At 40.4% G+C, this 20,612-nt stretch overlaps 1 protein-coding gene across 1 annotated transcript; it reads left to right on the top strand.

Moving 5' to 3' along the window:
* Positions 1 to 8,775: 8,775 nt before the first annotated feature.
* Positions 8,776 to 19,170, top strand: LOC136882122 (cuticle protein 2). Its single transcript, XM_067154646.2, has 2 exons — positions 8,776 to 8,836; positions 18,618 to 19,170. Exons 1-2 carry the CDS (start codon positions 8,825 to 8,827, stop codon positions 19,116 to 19,118), a joined length of 513 nt encoding a protein of 170 aa, XP_067010747.2. The 5' UTR covers positions 8,776 to 8,824; the 3' UTR covers positions 19,119 to 19,170.
* Positions 19,171 to 20,612: the final 1,442 nt, after the last annotated feature.

Below are 20,612 nucleotides of genomic sequence, written 5' to 3'. Positions count from 1 at the left end.
GCATTATCTATCTATCTAGCTATCTATCTATCCCTCTATCTATCTTCTTCCTTTCGTAATCTTAACCATTATTTTATTACTTACCTGGCTGTATCTGCCTGAATGCTTATATCCTGACAATGTCTTCTAACTCCTTAATTCGCCGTGCAATCTGGAGGCTCTAAAATTATTTTGATGAATGTATTATTTATTATATTTAATTTTTTCTCTCTACTTCAACAACCCATATTTGTGCCCCATACAATGCTCTTGAAATCACTACCGCATTAAAAATATTTTTATGTAACTTGTATTCATTATTAAGCCCTCTAAATATCTTGCCAGCTTTCACATAAATATTATTAATATGACCCCGGAAAGTCAATTTTCTCTCTATTTTACTCCTAAGTACGACGTTTCATTGACTAATTTAATCTGCATTCTGTCCATGTAAATTAATGGCTCATCAAGTCTTCTTAAGGAAATATTACCGAATTATTTGCCAGACGTTTGATTGCGCAGTAGAGCAGCAAGTTATAACTCGTAATCTGAGATAGCATTGTTTCATTCTTCTCCCAATAAGGTGTTGATAACAATTACAGAGCTACAAATTGAAAGTAATCGTACCAGATGCTGACTACAATAAGTGATGACTATCTACTCAATGTCACACAACAGCATGAATACATTACCGTTCCCGTGTTTGGAATACTTAATGAAGGAGTGAGCAAAAGTACATACAATTGGAGATCAGGTTGCGCTAAAGATGAGAAACGCTGGTCTATCGCGCTCCTGCGAATGTTCACAAGTTGACCACTGGTACATCCAGTGAAATCCTGGCCTGTCACCGGAGTGCTGCCCTCCGAGCATTCTACGTTTCCTGTATCTTAGCTATTGTTGAATACGCCTCTCCAGTCTGGTCCATTTCTGCTTCTTCAAACCTCAGCCACCTTGACCGTGTACAATCTTTTTTCTGTGCTATCGTCGGAGCCAGGGTCCCTGCATGTCGGAACCTAAGCACTATCCAAGTGCTTGGGAAACTGAACCTCAAGACTCTTTCTGCTCGGAGGAAAGCAGCCGACCTAAAGCTGCTATAGAAAGCAGCCAATGGTCTATTTAGGTCTCCACATTTAGCTTCCTTATTCCTCCTCCACGTCCCATCCCGTAGTACCAGAATGAAGACCCTATTCCATATTCCTTACTACCGGCTTTCTCTCACCCAAAGGTCCCTTTATATACGTATTCCAGCAATGTTTAATACATTATCCATCAACATGAACCTAGATCTCTTCGTAACGTTTTCTTCCTTCTGTCATGATATTTCTAATATAACTTAATTTACCTTCTTGTTCTTTCCCGTTCTGCTCCTGTATTTACTGTAAATGTATTTTTCTTTGTTAATATCGTTGTTTATGTAAATATGTATCATATATGATTGTACAGTTTTATTGTGTATATTTGTTACTTTGTAAATATTTACATATCTTTCATTTTAGATTCATATCTATTGTACATAGCTCGGATCTTTGTAATTCGGAGTTATGCTGTTGCTGATCCTGATTGAATAAATAAATAAATAAATAAATAAAAGTACGTGTTGCAGGAGATGAAGATGCTGAGATATTCGTGTAGACCGACAAGGAGAGAAAGAGTAAGGAATGAGACAATCAGAGGAACATTAGATGTGGAGTAATTAAGCACAAAAGTGAGGGAAGCAACACTGAGATGATTCGGCCATGTTAAGAGGAGTACGGAAGATTATGTAGTTTACATTTAATTCTTATCTTGTATCTTGGAAGTTAAGAGCTACCTATGTGGATTAGAGGTAGAATTATGACCTTCGAATCCAAACAAAGATCGCGGGTTTAATCTCGGTAATCGTAGTCGCACTTTTGTAGGGCGGAAAGGAATCCATTTTTGCACTCGATGTTGGCACATAAAAGGACTCGAGTGACATATTTAGTATTTACCCCTACACAATTAATAAAAGTCTCACCCAATTATCAACCAACACAGATCCGTTTCTTTGCCATCTGGAAGGGAAGAACGAAATTTCGAAATTGATTTTCGAACAGCCTCCGTGACATGAAATCGAAATGCTTACACTCTCTTGCTGAGCGCATACGATTATTCATTTTTTGTTGCTTTATATATAAATTTTATTTTTACATTTCAAGGTAAAATGTACCGGAAATGTGGTTTAGCACTTCTTGTTATTCGAACTTTGTATATGAGATGAAGTGGCAAGATTATTCTTGAAACTGCCTTTTACTGTTGTAGTGGTTAGTGTGATTAACTGCCACTCCCGGAGGCACGGGTTCGATTCTCCGCTCTGCTAACCCTTTCTGGCCTGAATTATTTTTCTTAACAAAAAAATATTTCACTTTTCTTAATGTGTTATTTGGCTTTCATATAAAAATATTATGACCATTTTTAAAGAAATTCCGATTGTAATTATTGAAGTAATTATTATAGCCATTTGGCAACTTTGGGGCATGGTATCAAAGTAATAGGCAGTCACTAAATTTAATATTCTTATTGCAAAATTGGTATAAATCACAATAAACACGTCAATTAGTATAGTAAAACAGTGAAAAAGTTAAAATTCAAATTACAGTTGAACACATCACAATAAATACAACTATTAATAAATTAAAACAGTTAAAAAATTACAATTACAGTTGAATACTAAATATGATGTGGGCCTAGTTCTTCTGAGTTTTAACTAACGATTGTGAAATGGCAAGAAGCAGTCATTATTCCCATTCAAGCATAAGCTAACTTTGCACTTCTTACACATCACTCTGGTGAAACCCACTTTACAGTTCCTACATTTCTGTTTTTATATAAACTGGCCATAGGCACAACCCATCAAACCTCGCATCAGAAACTGGCATGGCTACTTTTGGCCTTCATTTCACAGCAGGCTGCAACTCTGAGCTCGGTCGACCTCTTTTCCTAATTTGTGACTTTCCTGCAGGTGTGAGTGAATTTGCAATCACAGTCTGAAATTTCAACAACGAAAGTGCAAGGAGAACCAAAATCGACTTTTCTTCACTTTGGATAAACTTTAATTTTGTCAGTTGATGTTGATTCTGTATCTCTGGATGTTTGCTGCAGTTGTGTAGGTGAACCGTTGGTACCAGAAATGTCTATTACAGCAGAATTATCTACTGCAGGAAGATTGGGCCTATGAGTCAGTGCAGTCATATCTACTGAATTTGGTGGTTCATCAGTTGTAACGCTCCTGCGAACAATATTCTGTTCTACTGTTTCAGTGTCATCGTTATCAATATCAACATCTGATAAATCCCCATCAGGAATTACTGCCTCATTTAGGATAAAGTGCAAATCTTCATGTGACAGTGGGAGGTTGGGGTCCTACCGAGAAAACATCTCTTGTTAGGTTATGTGACTACGTCTAAAAATAACTCGTAACCTTAGTTTTAATATGAGTGACCCGTAATACAGTACATTCATCAAGAAACTTGAATCATATGAAATAAGGGCATGGAAATCTAAAAGTATACAAATATGTACTACCTAACCTCCAATGACTGGAATAATTATTTTAATTACCAATTAGAGTAAAATACATTAATGATATGACTTCATTCGTAGTAAAAATAGAATTTAGAGTCTTTTACTGACATGTATCTAACATTATTTAATGACTCATGCTTCAAATAAACTTTTTATTCACAGTTCAAAACGAAGCCCGCCATTCACATTACATGTTTGAAGCGGTTGTTGAGACTTAAGCAGAAGGCATGGAGCTCTAACAGTGATACCAACTTCAGAAGCATAATTATTTCGAAGAAAAGATATCCAAGTGGCTAATATGGGCTAAAATAGCACGGTGTCCAGTATAATATCGTTTCTGTAAAGGGTAAAAGTAATTGTTGCCATATGGTAGGTTTGGGTAACAAAGGGCTAAGAAATTTCAAAGGTGGCATGAAGACTGGAACGGGGTCCATTCAGCCTCGGGAGGTCAAATGAGTAGAGAGGGTTCGATTCCCTCCCCAGTCATCCTCAAAGTGGTTTTCCATGGTTTCCCACTCCTCCTCCAGCCAAATGCCGGGATGGTATTTAAGGCCACGGCCACTTCTTTCTCTCTTCCTTGTCTATCCCTTCCAATCATCTCAACACCCACAAGGCCGCAGTTCTGACAGCGGTGTGGTTCTGGAGGGCTGGTTCCTGGTTTCGGTGTATTTATGGACCGACTCAACATCTCTTGTTCAACTCAGCATGGGTGAGCAAGGAATTGAAATGTATGTTTTGGTGTGAACATTAAGCTCTCACAGACCATCAGACTTTTAAAGGCGCGGCTTGTTATTTACATTCATTTTAGCAGCTCTGTTAGCCAATCAACTAAAAAAACAAACCAAACCCCATGGCACTACAGCCCTTGAAGGGCCTTGGCCTAAAAATCCACCGCTACTCAGCCCGAAGGCCTGCAGATTACGAGGTGTCGTGTGGTCAGCACGACGAATCCTCTCGGCCGTTAATCTTGGTTTTCTACACCGGGGCCGCTATCTCACAGTCAGATAGCTCCTCAATTCTAATCACGTAGGCTGAGTGGACCTCGAACCAGCCCTCAGGACCAGGTAAAAATCCCTGACCTGGCCGGGAATCGAACCCGGGGCCTCCGGGTAAGAGGCAGGCACGCTACCCCTACACCACGGGGCCGTTAGCCAATCAACTGCGAGTGTTTATTATCTCTCTCTCTCTCTCATTCTCCTCAACCTGATGGTTGGTGGGTAGCATGACTGTCCTCGTCCAACGACCTTCTATCCTGAGACAGCTGCTTGATTAGTTGATATGGACGTCGCCCTTTAATGCCATCGAGGAACCCTGCTCTAGGTCATCCTCTTCTAGTCTTTCCTTCAAGCAGTGTGGTGCACCATGATGAATGCCGCAGTAAATGACCTATCCAACTACACCTTCTTTTCGCGATCATTTTCTCTAGACTGATGGTTTCTTCAGCACTCTTTAGAACTTCTTCATTTGTTAGCATGTGAGTCCAGGAAATTCGTAACATTCGACGCCAGCACCACATTTATTATGCTATCTCGAAATGTATGAACTTTATGAACTTTCCCAAGAAGCATAGTGATGACAGGTGGGTAATGAACTTTTGCATTATTTTGCTTATCTAACAGCGTATGAACATGTGAACTATTTTCCTTCATCTTACGTTATTCCCAACTCCGCGGGACGGTTGCTTCGATTCATGTACTTGCCCGGAGTTCCCTTTTTCCTTTTTCCACTATCGGGTTCTTTCTTCTTATTGTTGTTCGAACTTCGTATATAAGATGTGGTGTCAAGATTGTTCTTAAAACTGCCTTTTACTGTTGTTATTTTCCAGACCACTCAAGTGTTTTGCTCTTTTAACTCGGTCCTCTTAATTGTGTGTTTAATTCTTGGAATAAATGCATGTAATACGAGGGTGAGTCAATAAATAAGTCGCAAACATGTGTGTGAATTATACCATTTGAAATTACGCGCGCAAGTTTTGCCAGCAGATGGCAGCATATGTATGCTTGTCGTACGATATCTCGCAGGCACTCAGTCAGTCAGAGGCGGATGGCACATGTGTTGCATTACTATACACGAGAAGTACAGCGTGCAGTTGTGCGTTTTTTTGTGGGCCAAAGGACTGTCTACAGAAGAAGTGAAAACTCATGGAAAGCTGTGTTCAATTGGACCCAGAAGTTTAACCATGGAAGGAAAAGCATCAGAGGTTGGGAGCGTCCTGGTCGTCCTGCGGAGGTGTCAACTGCAATCACATTGCAGCGTGTGGATCAATTCATCCGTGAGGACCCCAGTGATTTTCATCTGTTTGGGCCCCTAAAAAAATCATTTGGATGGCCGTCATTATGATACAGATGATGCCGTTACACGTTGGTTACGACAGTAACCAAAGGAATTATTTGCTGCTGGCTTTCAAGGATTTATAAATAGATGGGATAAGTGCCTGAATGTACAGGGTGAATATGTAGAAAAGTGAAGTAAATGACAGAAAGTTACTTTGATTATTTTTGCCTCAATTCAGTTTTGCGACTTATTTATTGACTCGCCCTCGTATGTTGAGTTGTTTGGAATATTTTCCTATTCTCTTTCGTCAATACAGTACTTAACTCGGAAAACCTGTGATTCCCAAAATGATTTCAGATACTAGTTATTTCCTATTATTTACGTTAACATTGCTCTTCGATTGTTGGTCATTAGATATTTTATTGATGTTCATGAGTATTATCATCATCTTTTAACCAGCTCGCTTACCACAGTCTATTAAGCATTTTATACCTAACCTAACGTATAACAACGCATAACAGGTGAAGCCGCCTGGGCCGGGGCTGGTCCTCCTCTCCAGTAGTATCCCCTACCAAATTTCTCACAATCTAGGAGACTTCCTTTGAGACGCAAGATCCCTCGCTGATCCCGAGGGAAAAACCAACCCTGGAGGGTAAACTTATTGAATAATAATAAAAATTAAGGTACTGTTTTCCCTTTGCTGGCAGGACCTAGTGTTTACGGTGCACAATGTCTTCTGGTATATGCTAGAGCATATCAGTCTTATCCTTGGCTTTGACAATATGAAAGTGACTGAGGTATGAGCGGTGCTAGTAATGCTATTCCCTGCACAGCCAGTCCCAGCTATGAATGGTGTGAAAATATTGCTCATAGGGTCGGTTGGTGTATGTATTTCAGTGGGCTTGGCAGACTGATACGTAATAGCAACTTCTGGCTCGGTGAGGAAAGCAACGGGAAACTACCTCACTCCTCATTTCCCTAGTACGCCTCTTCAGTGATGCCTAGGCCATCTATGACAGCTGATGGCAGAGCTGTTGAGGATCCCACCAGCAGAATCGCTGATGGACTGAACATTCATACGAGTACTTCCCCGAAGAAACATATTGTCAAATGAAACGGGAACGCACTCTTGTGATAAACAGAGCAAATTCAGCCGGCCACTAACACAGCACTAGAATTAGTTCGTTGAAAATGTCTAAAGATCACGGCCTTCACTAATGAGGTTACGGCAAGACAGAGAGATAGAGTACTCGTGTAGTGTAAGAGTGACATACACACTATCAGAGTTTCCTTCAATAGCTGATATATTTTGGCACAAAATGATGAACTATAAGTTACCAACTCCTCCTGTTAATCACTGATTTTATACCAAATAAGTTGGCCTTGCGGTTAGGATCGCGCAGCTGTGAGCTTGCATTCGGGAGATTGTGGGTTACAACTCCACCATCGGCAGCCCTGAAGATGGTTTTCCGTGGTTTCCCGTTTTCGCACCAGGCAAATACTGGGGCAGTACCTTAATGAAGACCACGGTGGCTTCCTTCCCACTACCAGTCTTTTCTACCCTAACGCTGCTATAAGACCTTTGAGAGTTAGTGCGACATAAAAAATCAATAATAATAATAATAATAATAATAATAATAATAATAATAATAATAATAATAATAATAATAATAATAAACTGTTAAAGGAAATCGCCAAACAAACTGGATTGCAGATATAGTTTGAAAAACGGACGTAAGGACTAATGTCAAAGACTCCCCATCAAAACTCCAGACGACTATTGGGATATCAGCCGAGTATAAAAATGTGAGTACTTTGCTGAGATCATCAAGAAAAATGGACTGGATAAGGAAGCACTTAAGGAACGAATACGCAAAATTGAGATAGCTCACCAAAAGTGTCACGTATGATCTACAACAAAAAATGCCTTTCTTAAAACACTAATATATGTTCCAAAAAACGAGTCTGAAGCCGGTAGTTATGTATCCAGCCGAACATCTATCTTGAAATTCTATTAAAGGACTCCTCATGGAAGTGGAGAAAGGAGAGCGCAGAATAATTAGAGGAATCATGGAATCCTATCACAAGAATGACACATACCAAAAAAGATCCAAAAACGAAGTCCGTACCAAATAGAGAAAATTACAGACACAACCTCCCGCCCCCCCCCCAAAAAAAACCGGACACCAGTATTCAGTCACTTCAAACGAATGGACTGGTTGACCATAAGGATCTTTCAATTTTTTCAAATCCTAAAACCATGATGCCTTGTTTTAGAAACATCAAAAAGACCTCCAAATGCTACAAATCAAACTCCATGACGGTTTTGACAGGGCACTTCTCCGAAAAAAGGAAAACATAGTGACGAACGGGCTAAACCAAGACGAACAACTGAAAAGAAGGCGCAGTTTAGTAAATAAAATAGAATATGAGCCCCCAGCCACTGAAAAAGGCATTAATAAATAAATAAATAAATAAATAAATAAATAAATAAATAAATAAATAAATAAATAAATAAGCTAATAATAATAATAATAATAATAATGATAATTTAATTTCTATAACTTCCCTTGAATTGTAATGCATTTTATTGAATTGTACTGTGATTATTCACCCAAGTTGAGAATGGTACAAGGAAACGATAAAGTAGACTGGGAAAGAAGACTTTCCTTTCGAATCATGTTTCGCCGAAAACCTACTTTAAAAAAGAAAATGTATTGTGAATTTCTTCCGCCCTGCTGAAAATCCTTCCTCGAAAGTTCTAACAAGTGCATGCGGATTAAGTTCCTCGAATGTTCTTCTGCTGGCGTGTAGCACCTTTCACCTCGGAGGAACATAAGACCGTCGGAATGTTAAGGTTGCCAATAACTGAGGTGGTCAATTGAAAGCACAAGGAGGGGCAAGGTGAAGAAATCTGAAAGGAAAGTGAGGATATATAAAGGCGGAATCTTGTGGTTTGAGATCAGAGAACGAACACATCCTGAGCTTCAGCGAGTACTGGTGATACGATACCAGCAGCGCTACCAACATGAAGTGCCTGGTGAGTACGCTCATGGGATTTTATATTAATTTGCCGCAAAGGTTCTAAACTAGGGAGCGTAGGTTGGCAAAAACGGGTCCTTAACTGAGTCCTGGCATTGCTTCCACTTGCTGTACCAGACACTTCACTTTCATCTATCCTATATGACCTCTCTTGGTCAACTCTTGTCGTTTTCCGACTTCGATGCTATTGGAGCATTCGAGGCCTAGGGAGCCTTTCATTTTCACCCCCTTCGTGGCCCTTTTCTTTCCTTGGTCGACACCTTGATTTTTCAAAGTGTTGGATCCCTCCCATTTTTTATTGTCTGATTAGTGTTGTATAGCGGATGGTTGCCTAGTTGTACTTACTCTTAAAACAATAATCACCACCACCACTTAACTTTTTTTGCTAGTGGCTTTACGTCTCACCGACGGAGATAGGTCTTTTGGTGACGATGGGATAGGAAAGGTCTAGGAATTGGAAGGAAGCGGGAAACCACAGAAAACCATCTTCAGGGCTGCCGACAGTGGGATTCGAACCCGCTATCTCCCGGATGCAAGTTCGTAGCCGCGCGCCCCTAACCGCACTGCCAACTCGCCATGCACCAAAAAACCAAACCCCATGGCACTACAGCCCTTCAAGGGCATTGGCCTAACAAGTGACCGCTGCTCAGCCCGAAGGCCTGCAGATTACGAGGTGTCGTGTGGTCAGCACGACGAATCCTCTCGGCCGTTAATCTTGGCTTTCTAGACCTGGACCGCTATTTCACCGTCAGATAGCTCCTCAATTCCAATCTCGTAGGCTGAGTGGACCTCGAACCAGCCCTCAGGTCCAGGTAAAATCTCTGACTTGGCCGGGAATCGAACCCAGGGCCTCCGGGTAAGAGGCAGGCACGCTACCCCTGCACCACGGGGCCGGCCGCCATGCACCACTTATCTTAATTTAAAATCTAATATAACTGTCCCAGTATTCGTTTCAGATGTAGATAATTCTCACTTTATTTCTTAATCCCGTTTGCTATCTAAGGTTGATTTCTTCATCGGACTCAGCGAGGTGTCCTACCTCTACCGCCTCAAGGGCTGTGTCGTGTAATGTGAGCTATTTGGTCTGGGGATACAACTAGGAAGGAGGAACAGCACCTCGCCCAGGTGGCCTCACCTGCTGTGCTGAGCACGGGCATTGTGGGGGGACGGGAAGATTGTAAGGAATAGGCAAGGAAGAGGGAAGGAAGCGGGTGTGCCTTTCAGTTAGGAAAAGTGGGAAACCACGGAATACGACTTGGAGGATGGCTGAGGTGAGAATCGAAACATCCATCTACTGAGCTGACCACCCGAGGCTGAGTGGAATCGCTCCAGTCCTCGCACCTTATTTCAAATTTAGTGCCAGAGCTGGGAATCGAGCCCGGGCCCTCAGGTTTGGCAGCTAATCACACTAACCACTACACCACAGAGGTGGACTTCAGATATACTGTAGATAATAGGACATTCATTAAAAATCATACATTTATTTCTTTACAATAAGTGCTACATTTTAGCAAGCGGATCAGTAGTAGAGTGTTGGCTTCCGGATCCCATGATACTGGGTTCAAACCTGGCAGAGGTAGTCGGATTTTTGATGGGCGGAACGTAGTCCATTCGACACTCCATATCGTACGATGTCGCCATGTAATAGATCTCTGGTGACACATTTGGTGTTTACTCGTTAAAATTAATTCAAAACTCGGCCACTGACGCCCAAGACAGGTCCGGTTTTCTCTACCATCTGCTTGGCCTGGAGTAAAACGAAACGTCGAATCTGGTGAGCAAGTAGGCATATGGCGATGGATTAACATTTCTTCACACGGAAGTAGAGGCCATATTATGATTATTATTTTATTATAATTTTGAATAGTCTGTGCATATGTTAGTTGTCAGAGTATTGATAGGGATTCGTCACATTTTGATAACCTCAAATGCCAGTGGTCTCAACCGGGTTTGAACTCCCTATCTTGAAAACGGAAGGGAAACTAATAACCAACTGCGCCATTCATGTTTGCTCTTTCACGGTTGTTACCTCAGCATATTCACTGCTTACTCTGGTTCCAACATTGACGGTTCTCAGAATAGCTGTAAGGTTCCCTCCGGAGTTCTGTCTAGAATATCCCAAGTATCCTTCAAGGGATTTTGGATTGTCTCTTCAGAACCTCTCAAAGTTCTTTGGGGATCCTCACAGGTCTGTCCAGTATTTCTCAAGGGTTCCTCAAGGTTCCGTTTAGGACCTCTCTAATTTCCCTGTAACGGGTATCTCAAATTAACTCCGAGGGATAACTTTGGTGACTCCCAATAGTGTCTAGCGTCTTTGTAAAGTCTTTTAAAGTGCCTTTCGAACTACCTCTGAAAAGTCTATACGATCACCCTACTGTACCTTAAGAGTTTTCTTAAGATCTCTCTTGGGAGTCTCCTAGAGGGCCGTTGTGGAGGCTCCATATGACCTCTCTAAGGTCCATCTAGCGTCTCTGTCCATTATTTCTCAAAGGGTTCCTCAAGTATCTATTTAGGAACTATGTAAAATCCCTCTGACGGGTACTTGAAATTAACTCTGAAGACTCCCTATAATGACTTCCACCTACTTATCTAGTATTTCTATTTCACACAGAGACCTTTCTAGGGTTTTGCAGAGTCTATTTATAGTATCCCTCAAGCTGGGGTCGTCAAGAATCTATCTAAGGGTCATCTACGGCCGGTTTAGATAGAGGAAGATTATTTTGTTACAGTGAAGAATCCCTTTTGTTTCGTATTAGTCTCAGTTAATTTTTACTGTAAGGTTCTTCAGTCCGGCGAAATTAAATTTGAAGAAATAAATATATAAACTATCTGAAAAAGAAAATACTTAAGGAAAAAATAATTAATGAAATTGTTTCTTTTTCCGGTATAATTTTTTGTAAGCATGTTTTCTATTTCGGGTATTTTCCACTTCTTATTTAATCATATATTCGTTTTGACAAAGTAAGGAATTTAACAGTTATAGATGCAAATTTGGCAGTGAGAATATTCTGGATAGGTATAGAAAGCTACGGTAAACTATATCGTTCCTCAATTTCATATCATCGCTCTTCATCAATGCCTAGTCTTTCTTAAGTTATTCAAGCTGGATCTGTTAAGGACCATGCCAACTTTGGGCTGACAATTTAACAGACACGTTCGCTATAATTTGGAAACTTTGCTATGTTTCATACAAACAGTCTAGGTATGCTTCATGCCTAGACAGGCTGTAATACCTAATTTGGTTAGTAGGAAGTGACAAGCAACCCGTTCTTCCATAATGTAGCAAGAGTAACATACGTTCTAGGCGTTATATAGGCCGTACGCCTAACACTTATCCAATACTCATCGCATAACCGTCGCACAGGGTAGAGAATACTTGTTACTCGCTTAAGGAGACAGTCTGAAGATATAGAAATATTTTTACATAATGCAAGGATTTTCACGAAACTTCGTGAGAATGTCACCTGAATGAAAGTAGGGATATCATGAAAATTCATTTCATATATAATTAATAGTTTTTCAAAATTTGAAAATATTTTTGAAAAGGTTAATATTCCATTTTTTCATGAAAATTAATTGAGATATAAATGAAAATTTGGAATTGGGTAGATAATATACTTCTTTAAAAAGCACCGTGTATTGTTTTTTTCTGTATGCAAGGAGATACATAGTACTAAAGTTTGTATAATTTTTAAGTTCTAAAATTTTGGATTTAAATATCCCTACTACTTGAAAAAATTCTGCAATAAAAAATTCAACGCACAGGTTTCCTAATCTGTGATGCACATACCAAACAAATTTCGTTACATTTAGCAGAATATTATTGGAGGAAATTGGAATAGTAAGTAAAATTAGAGTGGATGGAAAAATGAAAGTAAAGTAGACGTCACGCCAATTTCTGCTGTGTGCACTCTGGCAAAAAAATCATTATTAAAGTGATAAATTGTTTCAAATCAAGGGAATAACTTCGTGAAGGAAAGAAGAACCTCAATCCTTTCAATTTCAACCTTAAAATTCTCTTCAGCAAAATGACTTGAAGATCGATTTTTACCTCCAGACTGTCACCTTAAGACGATTTGAATTCTAACACATTTCACTGCGTAAACATCCTGAATCTGCAGTCATGCCTGTGTGTGTCAGGTGAACAGCAACAGGAAAACTGAGAAACTCCTACTTATGAAGGTGTGTTATGACAGATGTTGAACTTTTCATGGTTGTTACATATCTTACTGTCCATGAATAATTTAACACTTCCAAGAGAATAATGTATCTCTAACGCTAACATGATTTATATTACTGTAAAAACCAACTCCTGTTTACTTTTATTGCGGTTCGAGCCTTGAGAAATCCTTGTCACTTTTTACGATGTTCATTTAGTCAAGTACTCATTAAACCATTATTTTCCAGAAATAGCAGGTTAGAATGTAGTCTCGAGTAGAGATAACAACGTGTTGTAACTGTGCAGAGTACGACGAGCGAGGCATTGCTGTTAAAATTAGATTCACCACTCAAGCTCTTACTCTGGAATTTGCCATACATTTCCCATTGTAGGCTCTCACAAACTGGTGTGTGTGACAATCGTCCTCCGAGTGAATGAATCTTACTCACCATTAGGCAGTGGTGGTGATTATTGTCTGGAAGTACAAATGGGCAACTATCATCTTATAACACTAATAAGAGAGAAAAAATTGGAAGGGCTAAGGAAAGACAAGGGCCATGAGGTTTGTGAAAAAGAAAGACTCTCTAGGCATTGAGCAGTCTAATACCGTCGGGGTCGGAAAACAGCAAGAGTTAACCAAGGAAGGTCGGATAAGATAGATCAAGGTGAGGAGCCTGGAATAGGTAAGTGGAAGCAATGCCAGGGCTGAGCTGAGGGCCCCGTGGTCACCAACCCATGCTCCCAAATTAAGATGATCTGAGACCCCTTTCAATCACTTCTTACAACAGGCAGGGGATACCATGGGTGTTATGCTACAGCCCCCACCCACAGGGGGTAGGTAATCTGTCACGTGGACGAAAACCTTAAATGCAGATCAATGGTAAATGATAATGGTGACATGATGATGATGATGATGATGGTGGTGGTGGTACTTGTTTAACGTCGCAATAGCACGTCAAACGTTTTAATAGACATAATGATGGAAAAGGGTTTAGTCTTAATTATGGTACAGCCCTAGCATTTGCCTGGTGTGAAAATGCGAAACCACGGTATACTGCCATAAGATCTGCCGGCGTTGGGATTCAAACCCACTATCTCCCGAATACAACATCAATGCTGAACGACTCTAACCGCACGCCCAACATTCTCGGCGATGATGGTGATGGGTGGTGTGATTGTTGTTGCAAACTGTGGGATCATTAGCTCCAATCGATCAGGAGGATAAGGAAGATGGCTGTGGAAATGGCAAGAAATACTTCAGAGACCAGACACTGGTATTGTAATGTTATGAAGTAAACCGCCCATGGGGGGTAGTGAACAGATAGTCACTGAACCTATGTCATATAAAATTACGACGTTCTCTGCAGACAGCTACAGAGAACATGATAAAATGTGAGTTCAAAGGAAGTCGATAATGATATCAGTAAAACAAATCTTAATGTTGGTGCAGATATAATTGATTTTGGAGTGCTCTGGTGATTTATTACTTGTAACTGACGAGCTTTAATTTACGATACTTTGAGTGATAACAAACCTTTCGGCTCACGCTTCTGTTTGCCAACTCGTTACAGCTATATATGGTAGCCTCAATAAAAGACGTAGTGTATCACGTTAATTAAAGTAGAACGCGATTAGGTGCGATCTATAATAATGAAAATGAGTGTTAATTACAGTCGGTGCTACGTGAGATCGTTACTTATCATGTGTTACTAGAGTGAGGAGGAGTTACTGGTTCCTTTAATTCAGTATACCTCTGCAGCTTCTTGGGTTCAAGCAGTGTTGCCAACCGTAGGAATAAGTCCCACTGGAAGGGGATATTCTACCTCCTTCGATAATTATTGTAAGGACGTGGGGACGAATTTCATAAAATAGCAGAAATAACTAGGACGTAAATGCAAGCCAGCAGAAGCTTTTCTTAAGAAAAATTCCTCACTGCAAACATTTTTATTTATTTATTTTTGACTTTAACAGTGGATAGCTCTCTCTTACAATTCATCATCGTTAACCATCTCCGGTTGCCCGTTTGTGGTGTACGAGCCCATTCCATCTTTGTCTGTCCATGAACGACGGTTCTCTCGTAATCTTCTCCCAGTCTTTTCCTCTCTCCTCGACATCCTTCTTCACCAGATCGGTCCATTTTCCTCTGGGTCTGCCCACTGGTCTTTTTCCTTTTACTTCTCTTTCATATTCTCTTCTTGCAGTCCTGATTGCACTCATCCTCCTTACACGGCCAAACCACTTGAGTCTTGCTTTCTGGATCCACTGTAGTAGAGAGTCTCCTATTCCCACCTCCTCTCAGATTTTTGCATTTCTGAACTTGTCCTTCCTGGTCTTCTGTGTCAGGGTGCGTAGGAACTTCATTTATACAGCTTGTTGTTTTGAGTTGCCTTGTCTCGCTAGCGTGGTAGATTCCAAGCTATACGCGAGGATGGGTGTATAATATGATGTATATAATGCAATACCGTATTTACGCGAATAATCCCCGCCACCGAATAATCCACGCACCCTAACTTCAGGAAGGCTGGTTTTGAACAAATGTCAACATTGACTCAAATAAAACCCGCACCCCAATTTCGTGCCTCAATTTTTTAAAAGCATATGCGGGTATTATTCGCGTAAACACGGTATTAGCTTTCAATGGTGCTTGTTTACCCCACAGCAGTTGTCTTACTTTGCAAAATTGAGTTGCCTTGCTAATTTGACTGTCCACCTCGTATTTTTCAGAGTTGTATTTTGATACTATACTGCCCAAGTACTTAAACGTTGGAACACTGTTCAATTTCGTGTCATTTATTCTGACATTTATCTCTAACTTAAATTATAATTCTCTATTTCTGGAGCTTTTCCTTCACATAATTTTCAATCTCACCCCAGATCACAACGTCGTCTGCAAAGATGAAAGCTTGAAATTATGCTGCTACTTCCTTTTTAGTGCATTTATTGTGGAATCTATCACAGTGATAAATAGGAAGGGCAACAAAGCACTGCCTTGCTGTACTCTTCTCTTCGTTTCAAACCATTTCGACAGCCCACAACCGACTTGCACAAAGCTTCCAGTTTTATCATACAACATCTTCACTCAACCACGGAAATTACAGCATAATACACGTACAGGAGAAATATACTATTCTATTATAAAATCAAAGATAACTACGAGAAATAGCAGATTTGGACAACATATAGTGGAGAAAGAAAGCAAAGATAAAAAAAAGAAAAGAAAAGAAATCCGGACCATAAAAGTAAATATAAAGAGAGAAATCATGGTGAAAACAAGTGAAACAGATAGAACACAATGCCTAAGAATAGAAAAATGTTTAGCAATAAACAGTGTTCTTATGTTCCTTAGCTAAAATCTAAATATTATATGCATTTACACTATAACAATGAAGAAGACGAATTATAAGGAACAAGAGTGGTCAGCTGTACACTAAATAGGCTCTTACTTGCTCACATGAAACAATCAGCGGTATTCAGCAGGTAATCTCTGCATGCAGTTTTAAATTTAAATATTGTCTAGAGTTCCTGATAGCACTTGGAAGTAGGAATTAGATATTTTTGAAGATTTTCGTCTGGATCGTGGCATTTTAAACTTGAAATATGGACAATGACTAGCTCAGAAAGAGAATAAATTCTTATGAAATGTGGTTTTACAGAAGAATACTTGAGATAGGATGGATAGATCAAATCACGAATGAATAGATGCTCAATAGAATTGGAGGGTGAAGAACGATTTGGCTAAATTTGACCAGAAGTGAGAATTTTAGAACAGCCAGAACTTCTTCACTCAGTTTTTGAGGGACGTTTAGACGATGAGAGTGGTAGTGGGGGACGAAGGTATGAATATGACAAAGAGATTACAGTAAACGTACAATGTTATAGGTACGTATAATTGAAGAGTGTAGCATAGGATAGGGTGGCTTGGCAAACTGCAACGAACCAGTATATACACTGATGTCCCAAACAACAACACAACGGGGAGTTGAAGAATGATATTCATGCACATCCGTTTCCATCGGACGTGGGTTTGTGTGCCTAATTCCATCGACAACTCACTACTTTCTTCAGGAATTGGATTGACCATTTCTTCACCCGCTGGGATAATAATATTTTAGTAGTCGGGTGATTACTTTGGAGTTACGAAATAATTTTGTATAACTAGGAGAGAGATAGCCAACAATAAGCAGTTAACTACATAAAATGAATTCTGCTGATAATATAAGCAAGGTGAAATACAGTTAGAATTCTAGGCAATATGTAGTGCTGTAAGATTAATGTTTTAAAAAACCCTTAATTGAAATAAAAATCTCAAACTGACATAATAAAATATAAAAATCTCGGAATATAATGCTTAGAAATACCTCAATGATGTAACGTAAAATATATTGAACCTAAGGTATAAATTTCCATGGCAACGTTATCTAACTCATGACAATATACAACCAGTTTAGCAATTTTTGTTGCATCCCATTCCACTCACGTTAGACTGGAAGTTTTTTGAGACGACGTTGGCAAGAGGCTTTGAATTTTCTTTTAGATTTTGTGTCCTAATGACTAAACTCCGTAATTTTATTCAGTAACAGCCTAGAATGTCCGCCTCTGTGGTGTAGTAGTTAGTGGGATTAGCTGCCACCCCCGGAGGCCCGGGTTCAATTCCCGGCTCTGCCACGAAATTTTAAAAGTCGTACGAGTGGTGGAACGTGGTTAACTCAGCCTCGGGAGGTCAACTGAGTAAGGTGGGTTCGATTCCCACCTCAGCCAACCTGGAAGTGATTTTTCGTGGTTTCCCATTTCTCCTCCAGGCAAGTGCCGAGATGGTACCTAACTTAAGGCCATGGCCGCTTCCTTCCCTCTTCCTTGTCTATCACTTCCAATCTTCCCATCCCTCACCAAAGCCCCTGTTCAGCATGGCAGGTGAGGCTGTCTGGGCAAGGAACTGGTCATCCTCCCAAGTTGTATCCTCCAATGTCTCACGCTCCAGGACACTGCCCTTGAGGCGGTAGAGGTGGGATCCCTAGCTGAGTCCGAGGGAGAAACCAAACCAAGAGGGTAAACAGATTAAGAAGAAGAAGAATATGCTAGGATGCAAATTAATTTGTTTATTAGGAAGTGTTTTCTAGCCCTTTCTTTTGTGATGTAATGAGAGTATCTACGCGTTTATACAAGTCTCATAATATAACGATTGTGCAGACTAGAGTATACTGTACTTGTTACCCGGAACATAGGAAAATTCATTTCACCAGCTCGCGGCTGTGACCATGAAACATATGTTGTGGTTCCATGTAAAAGGATTTCAGGTATTTCTCCAGACCGGTTATTGAACAGATACCGGGAACTTAGGTTCCTGGTGACTTTAATAACCATCCTCACCGCATTGATACCTTTCAAAGTCACTGTCTAATACTTCAGCATTTTTCTTCTCGCAGTTGTCCACCTTCCCAGTGACCAGTTCTTGTTGGCGCTGAAAACACCAAAAGTTGATAATGAGTTACCACGCTCTGCTACCACTTGTTACAAAGTTTCCGTGGGAGTACAGGGGAAGAAGCTGTGGGCTTGGCAGCTGAGTCTGAATGCCTATACTTATTCACGCATATCCTGATGATATATTTACTTCTGCTTGCAGATCCTCCTGTCCGCCGTCGTTGCTGTGAGCCTTGCTAAACCCGGATACCTCCCTGGTGGAGTAGCAGGCCTTGCTGGAGTAGCAGGTCTTGCCGGACATCTAGGTTATGCTGGTGGCTTTGCCGCTCCTGCCGCCTACGGTGCTGGATTTGCGTACCATGGTCCTCAACACGTTCCCGTCATCACTCCTGCAGGTGTGCCAGTGGACACTCCTGATGTCCAGGCCGCACGAGCTGCCCACGCTGTAGCCTATGGTCACGCCGCTGCCGCTGCTGCTGCGTCCGGACCAGGTATCGCCCACGCTGCAGGACCCGCTGTAGCCGCTTACGGTGCCCCAATTGCCGCCGCCCAAGCGTACGGTCACGGTGGATACGCCTACCATGGCCCTCAACATATTCCTGTTCTCACCGCGGCAGGAGTACCTGTCGACACCCCCGAAGTGCAAGCCGCCAGGGCTGCCGATGCTGCAGCCCACCTAGCCGCCAAGGCTCGACATGGTTGAAACTGGCTGTAGAAAACCTGATCACCGCACGGATTTACATTATATCATTTCTCTCCAAGGATATCCATAACCTCAATAATTTATAACGAAAATGTAATTTATATATACATATATAATATATTGTTAACATATAAAATAAATATTCTTGCAAAGAGTAATGCTACCGTTTATTCCTTATTTCTGTTCTTCTCTCTCTTGTGATGCTTTCACTTCACAGAAGACTGTCGATCATTATATATCTATCTTTAACAGCTCATACTAGTGAGGTATTGAGAAGATCTCTACTACTGACGGAATTGGCCGTGCTGTTAAGGGCATACAGTTGATAGTTTGCATTCGGGACATAATGAGTTCTAACCGCACTGTCGAAAGCCCTAAAGATGATTTTCCGTGGTTTCTCATTTTCACACCAGGTAAATTCTGGGACTGTTCCTTAATTGAGGCCACGGCCAATTCTTTCCCACACCTAGGCTTTTATTTTCCTACCCTCTTCATAAGCCATATCTGTGTCAGTGCGACATAAAGCGAATAATAAAAATACTTTTTTTATTTTTTAATAATCCATTTGCCATGCCATTGAAAATAAATCAGTAGTTTCAAGAATTCATAAAATGAAGATTGCTTTTGAAAAGGATGTTTATAATAAAAAATGCTTGTCCTTGAGGACTAAAATTCGTCATTAATTAACAGTGATCAAACCTGGGGCTGTTTGTGCTTCAGAAACACTCAATTTACATCATAAAATTTAAAGGAACAATTAAAGATTAAAGAAAGGTAAGTCATGAGAAAAATCTTAGGGCAAAAAATTTAAAATAGAATACATTACCCAAACCCAACTCGGAAATATATTAGCAAAAATGGTGAGGGATAGTAAGGGCCCATTATATTACAACAGGGAAATAAATATATTAACAAAGAAGTACAGATTAGAAAGAAATAGAGTCAGAAATGGCTGCGGGAGTAAGGAGAGATTGAAGAAGCTCACTAGCAAATTGAATTCAGGGTAAAAATTAGCTAAGGATAACATGTTCGCAAACATAATAGTGAGACACATACATTTTAGGGAGCAATGGAAGGACATGTATAGATACTTTAAGGCAGAAACAGGTTTCAACAAGGACATTCCTGAGATCATTAATGAACAAGGAAAGTGTACAGTATATGCGAGGCCTTACAGAAGGCAGAAGTATCAGTCGGCAATATGAAAGGATAGTTGGATATTAAGGTAATGCCCTGAAAGGGGAGGCGACTAATACTGGCGAAATAATCAAAAAGTGAAAGCTAGAAAGGCAGCTGGGGTTGATAAGATTTCTGGGGATAAATTAAAGGCTGTGGGTTAGGATATAGTGGCATATCTGAAATACTTATTTGATTACTGTTTGCATGAAGGAGATATACCAAATTAATGGAGAGTTGTAGTGGAAACCCCAGTGTACAAGGAAAAGGGTGAAAAACCTGAAGCGGAAAATTACAGGCCAGTAAGCTTGACATGTG

The sequence above is a fragment of the Anabrus simplex genome, chromosome 10 (assembly GCF_040414725.1).
Source record: "Anabrus simplex isolate iqAnaSimp1 chromosome 10, ASM4041472v1, whole genome shotgun sequence".
Taxonomy (NCBI): Eukaryota; Metazoa; Arthropoda; class Insecta; order Orthoptera; family Tettigoniidae; genus Anabrus; species Anabrus simplex.
This window is presented reverse-complemented; position numbering and strand designations above follow the sequence as displayed.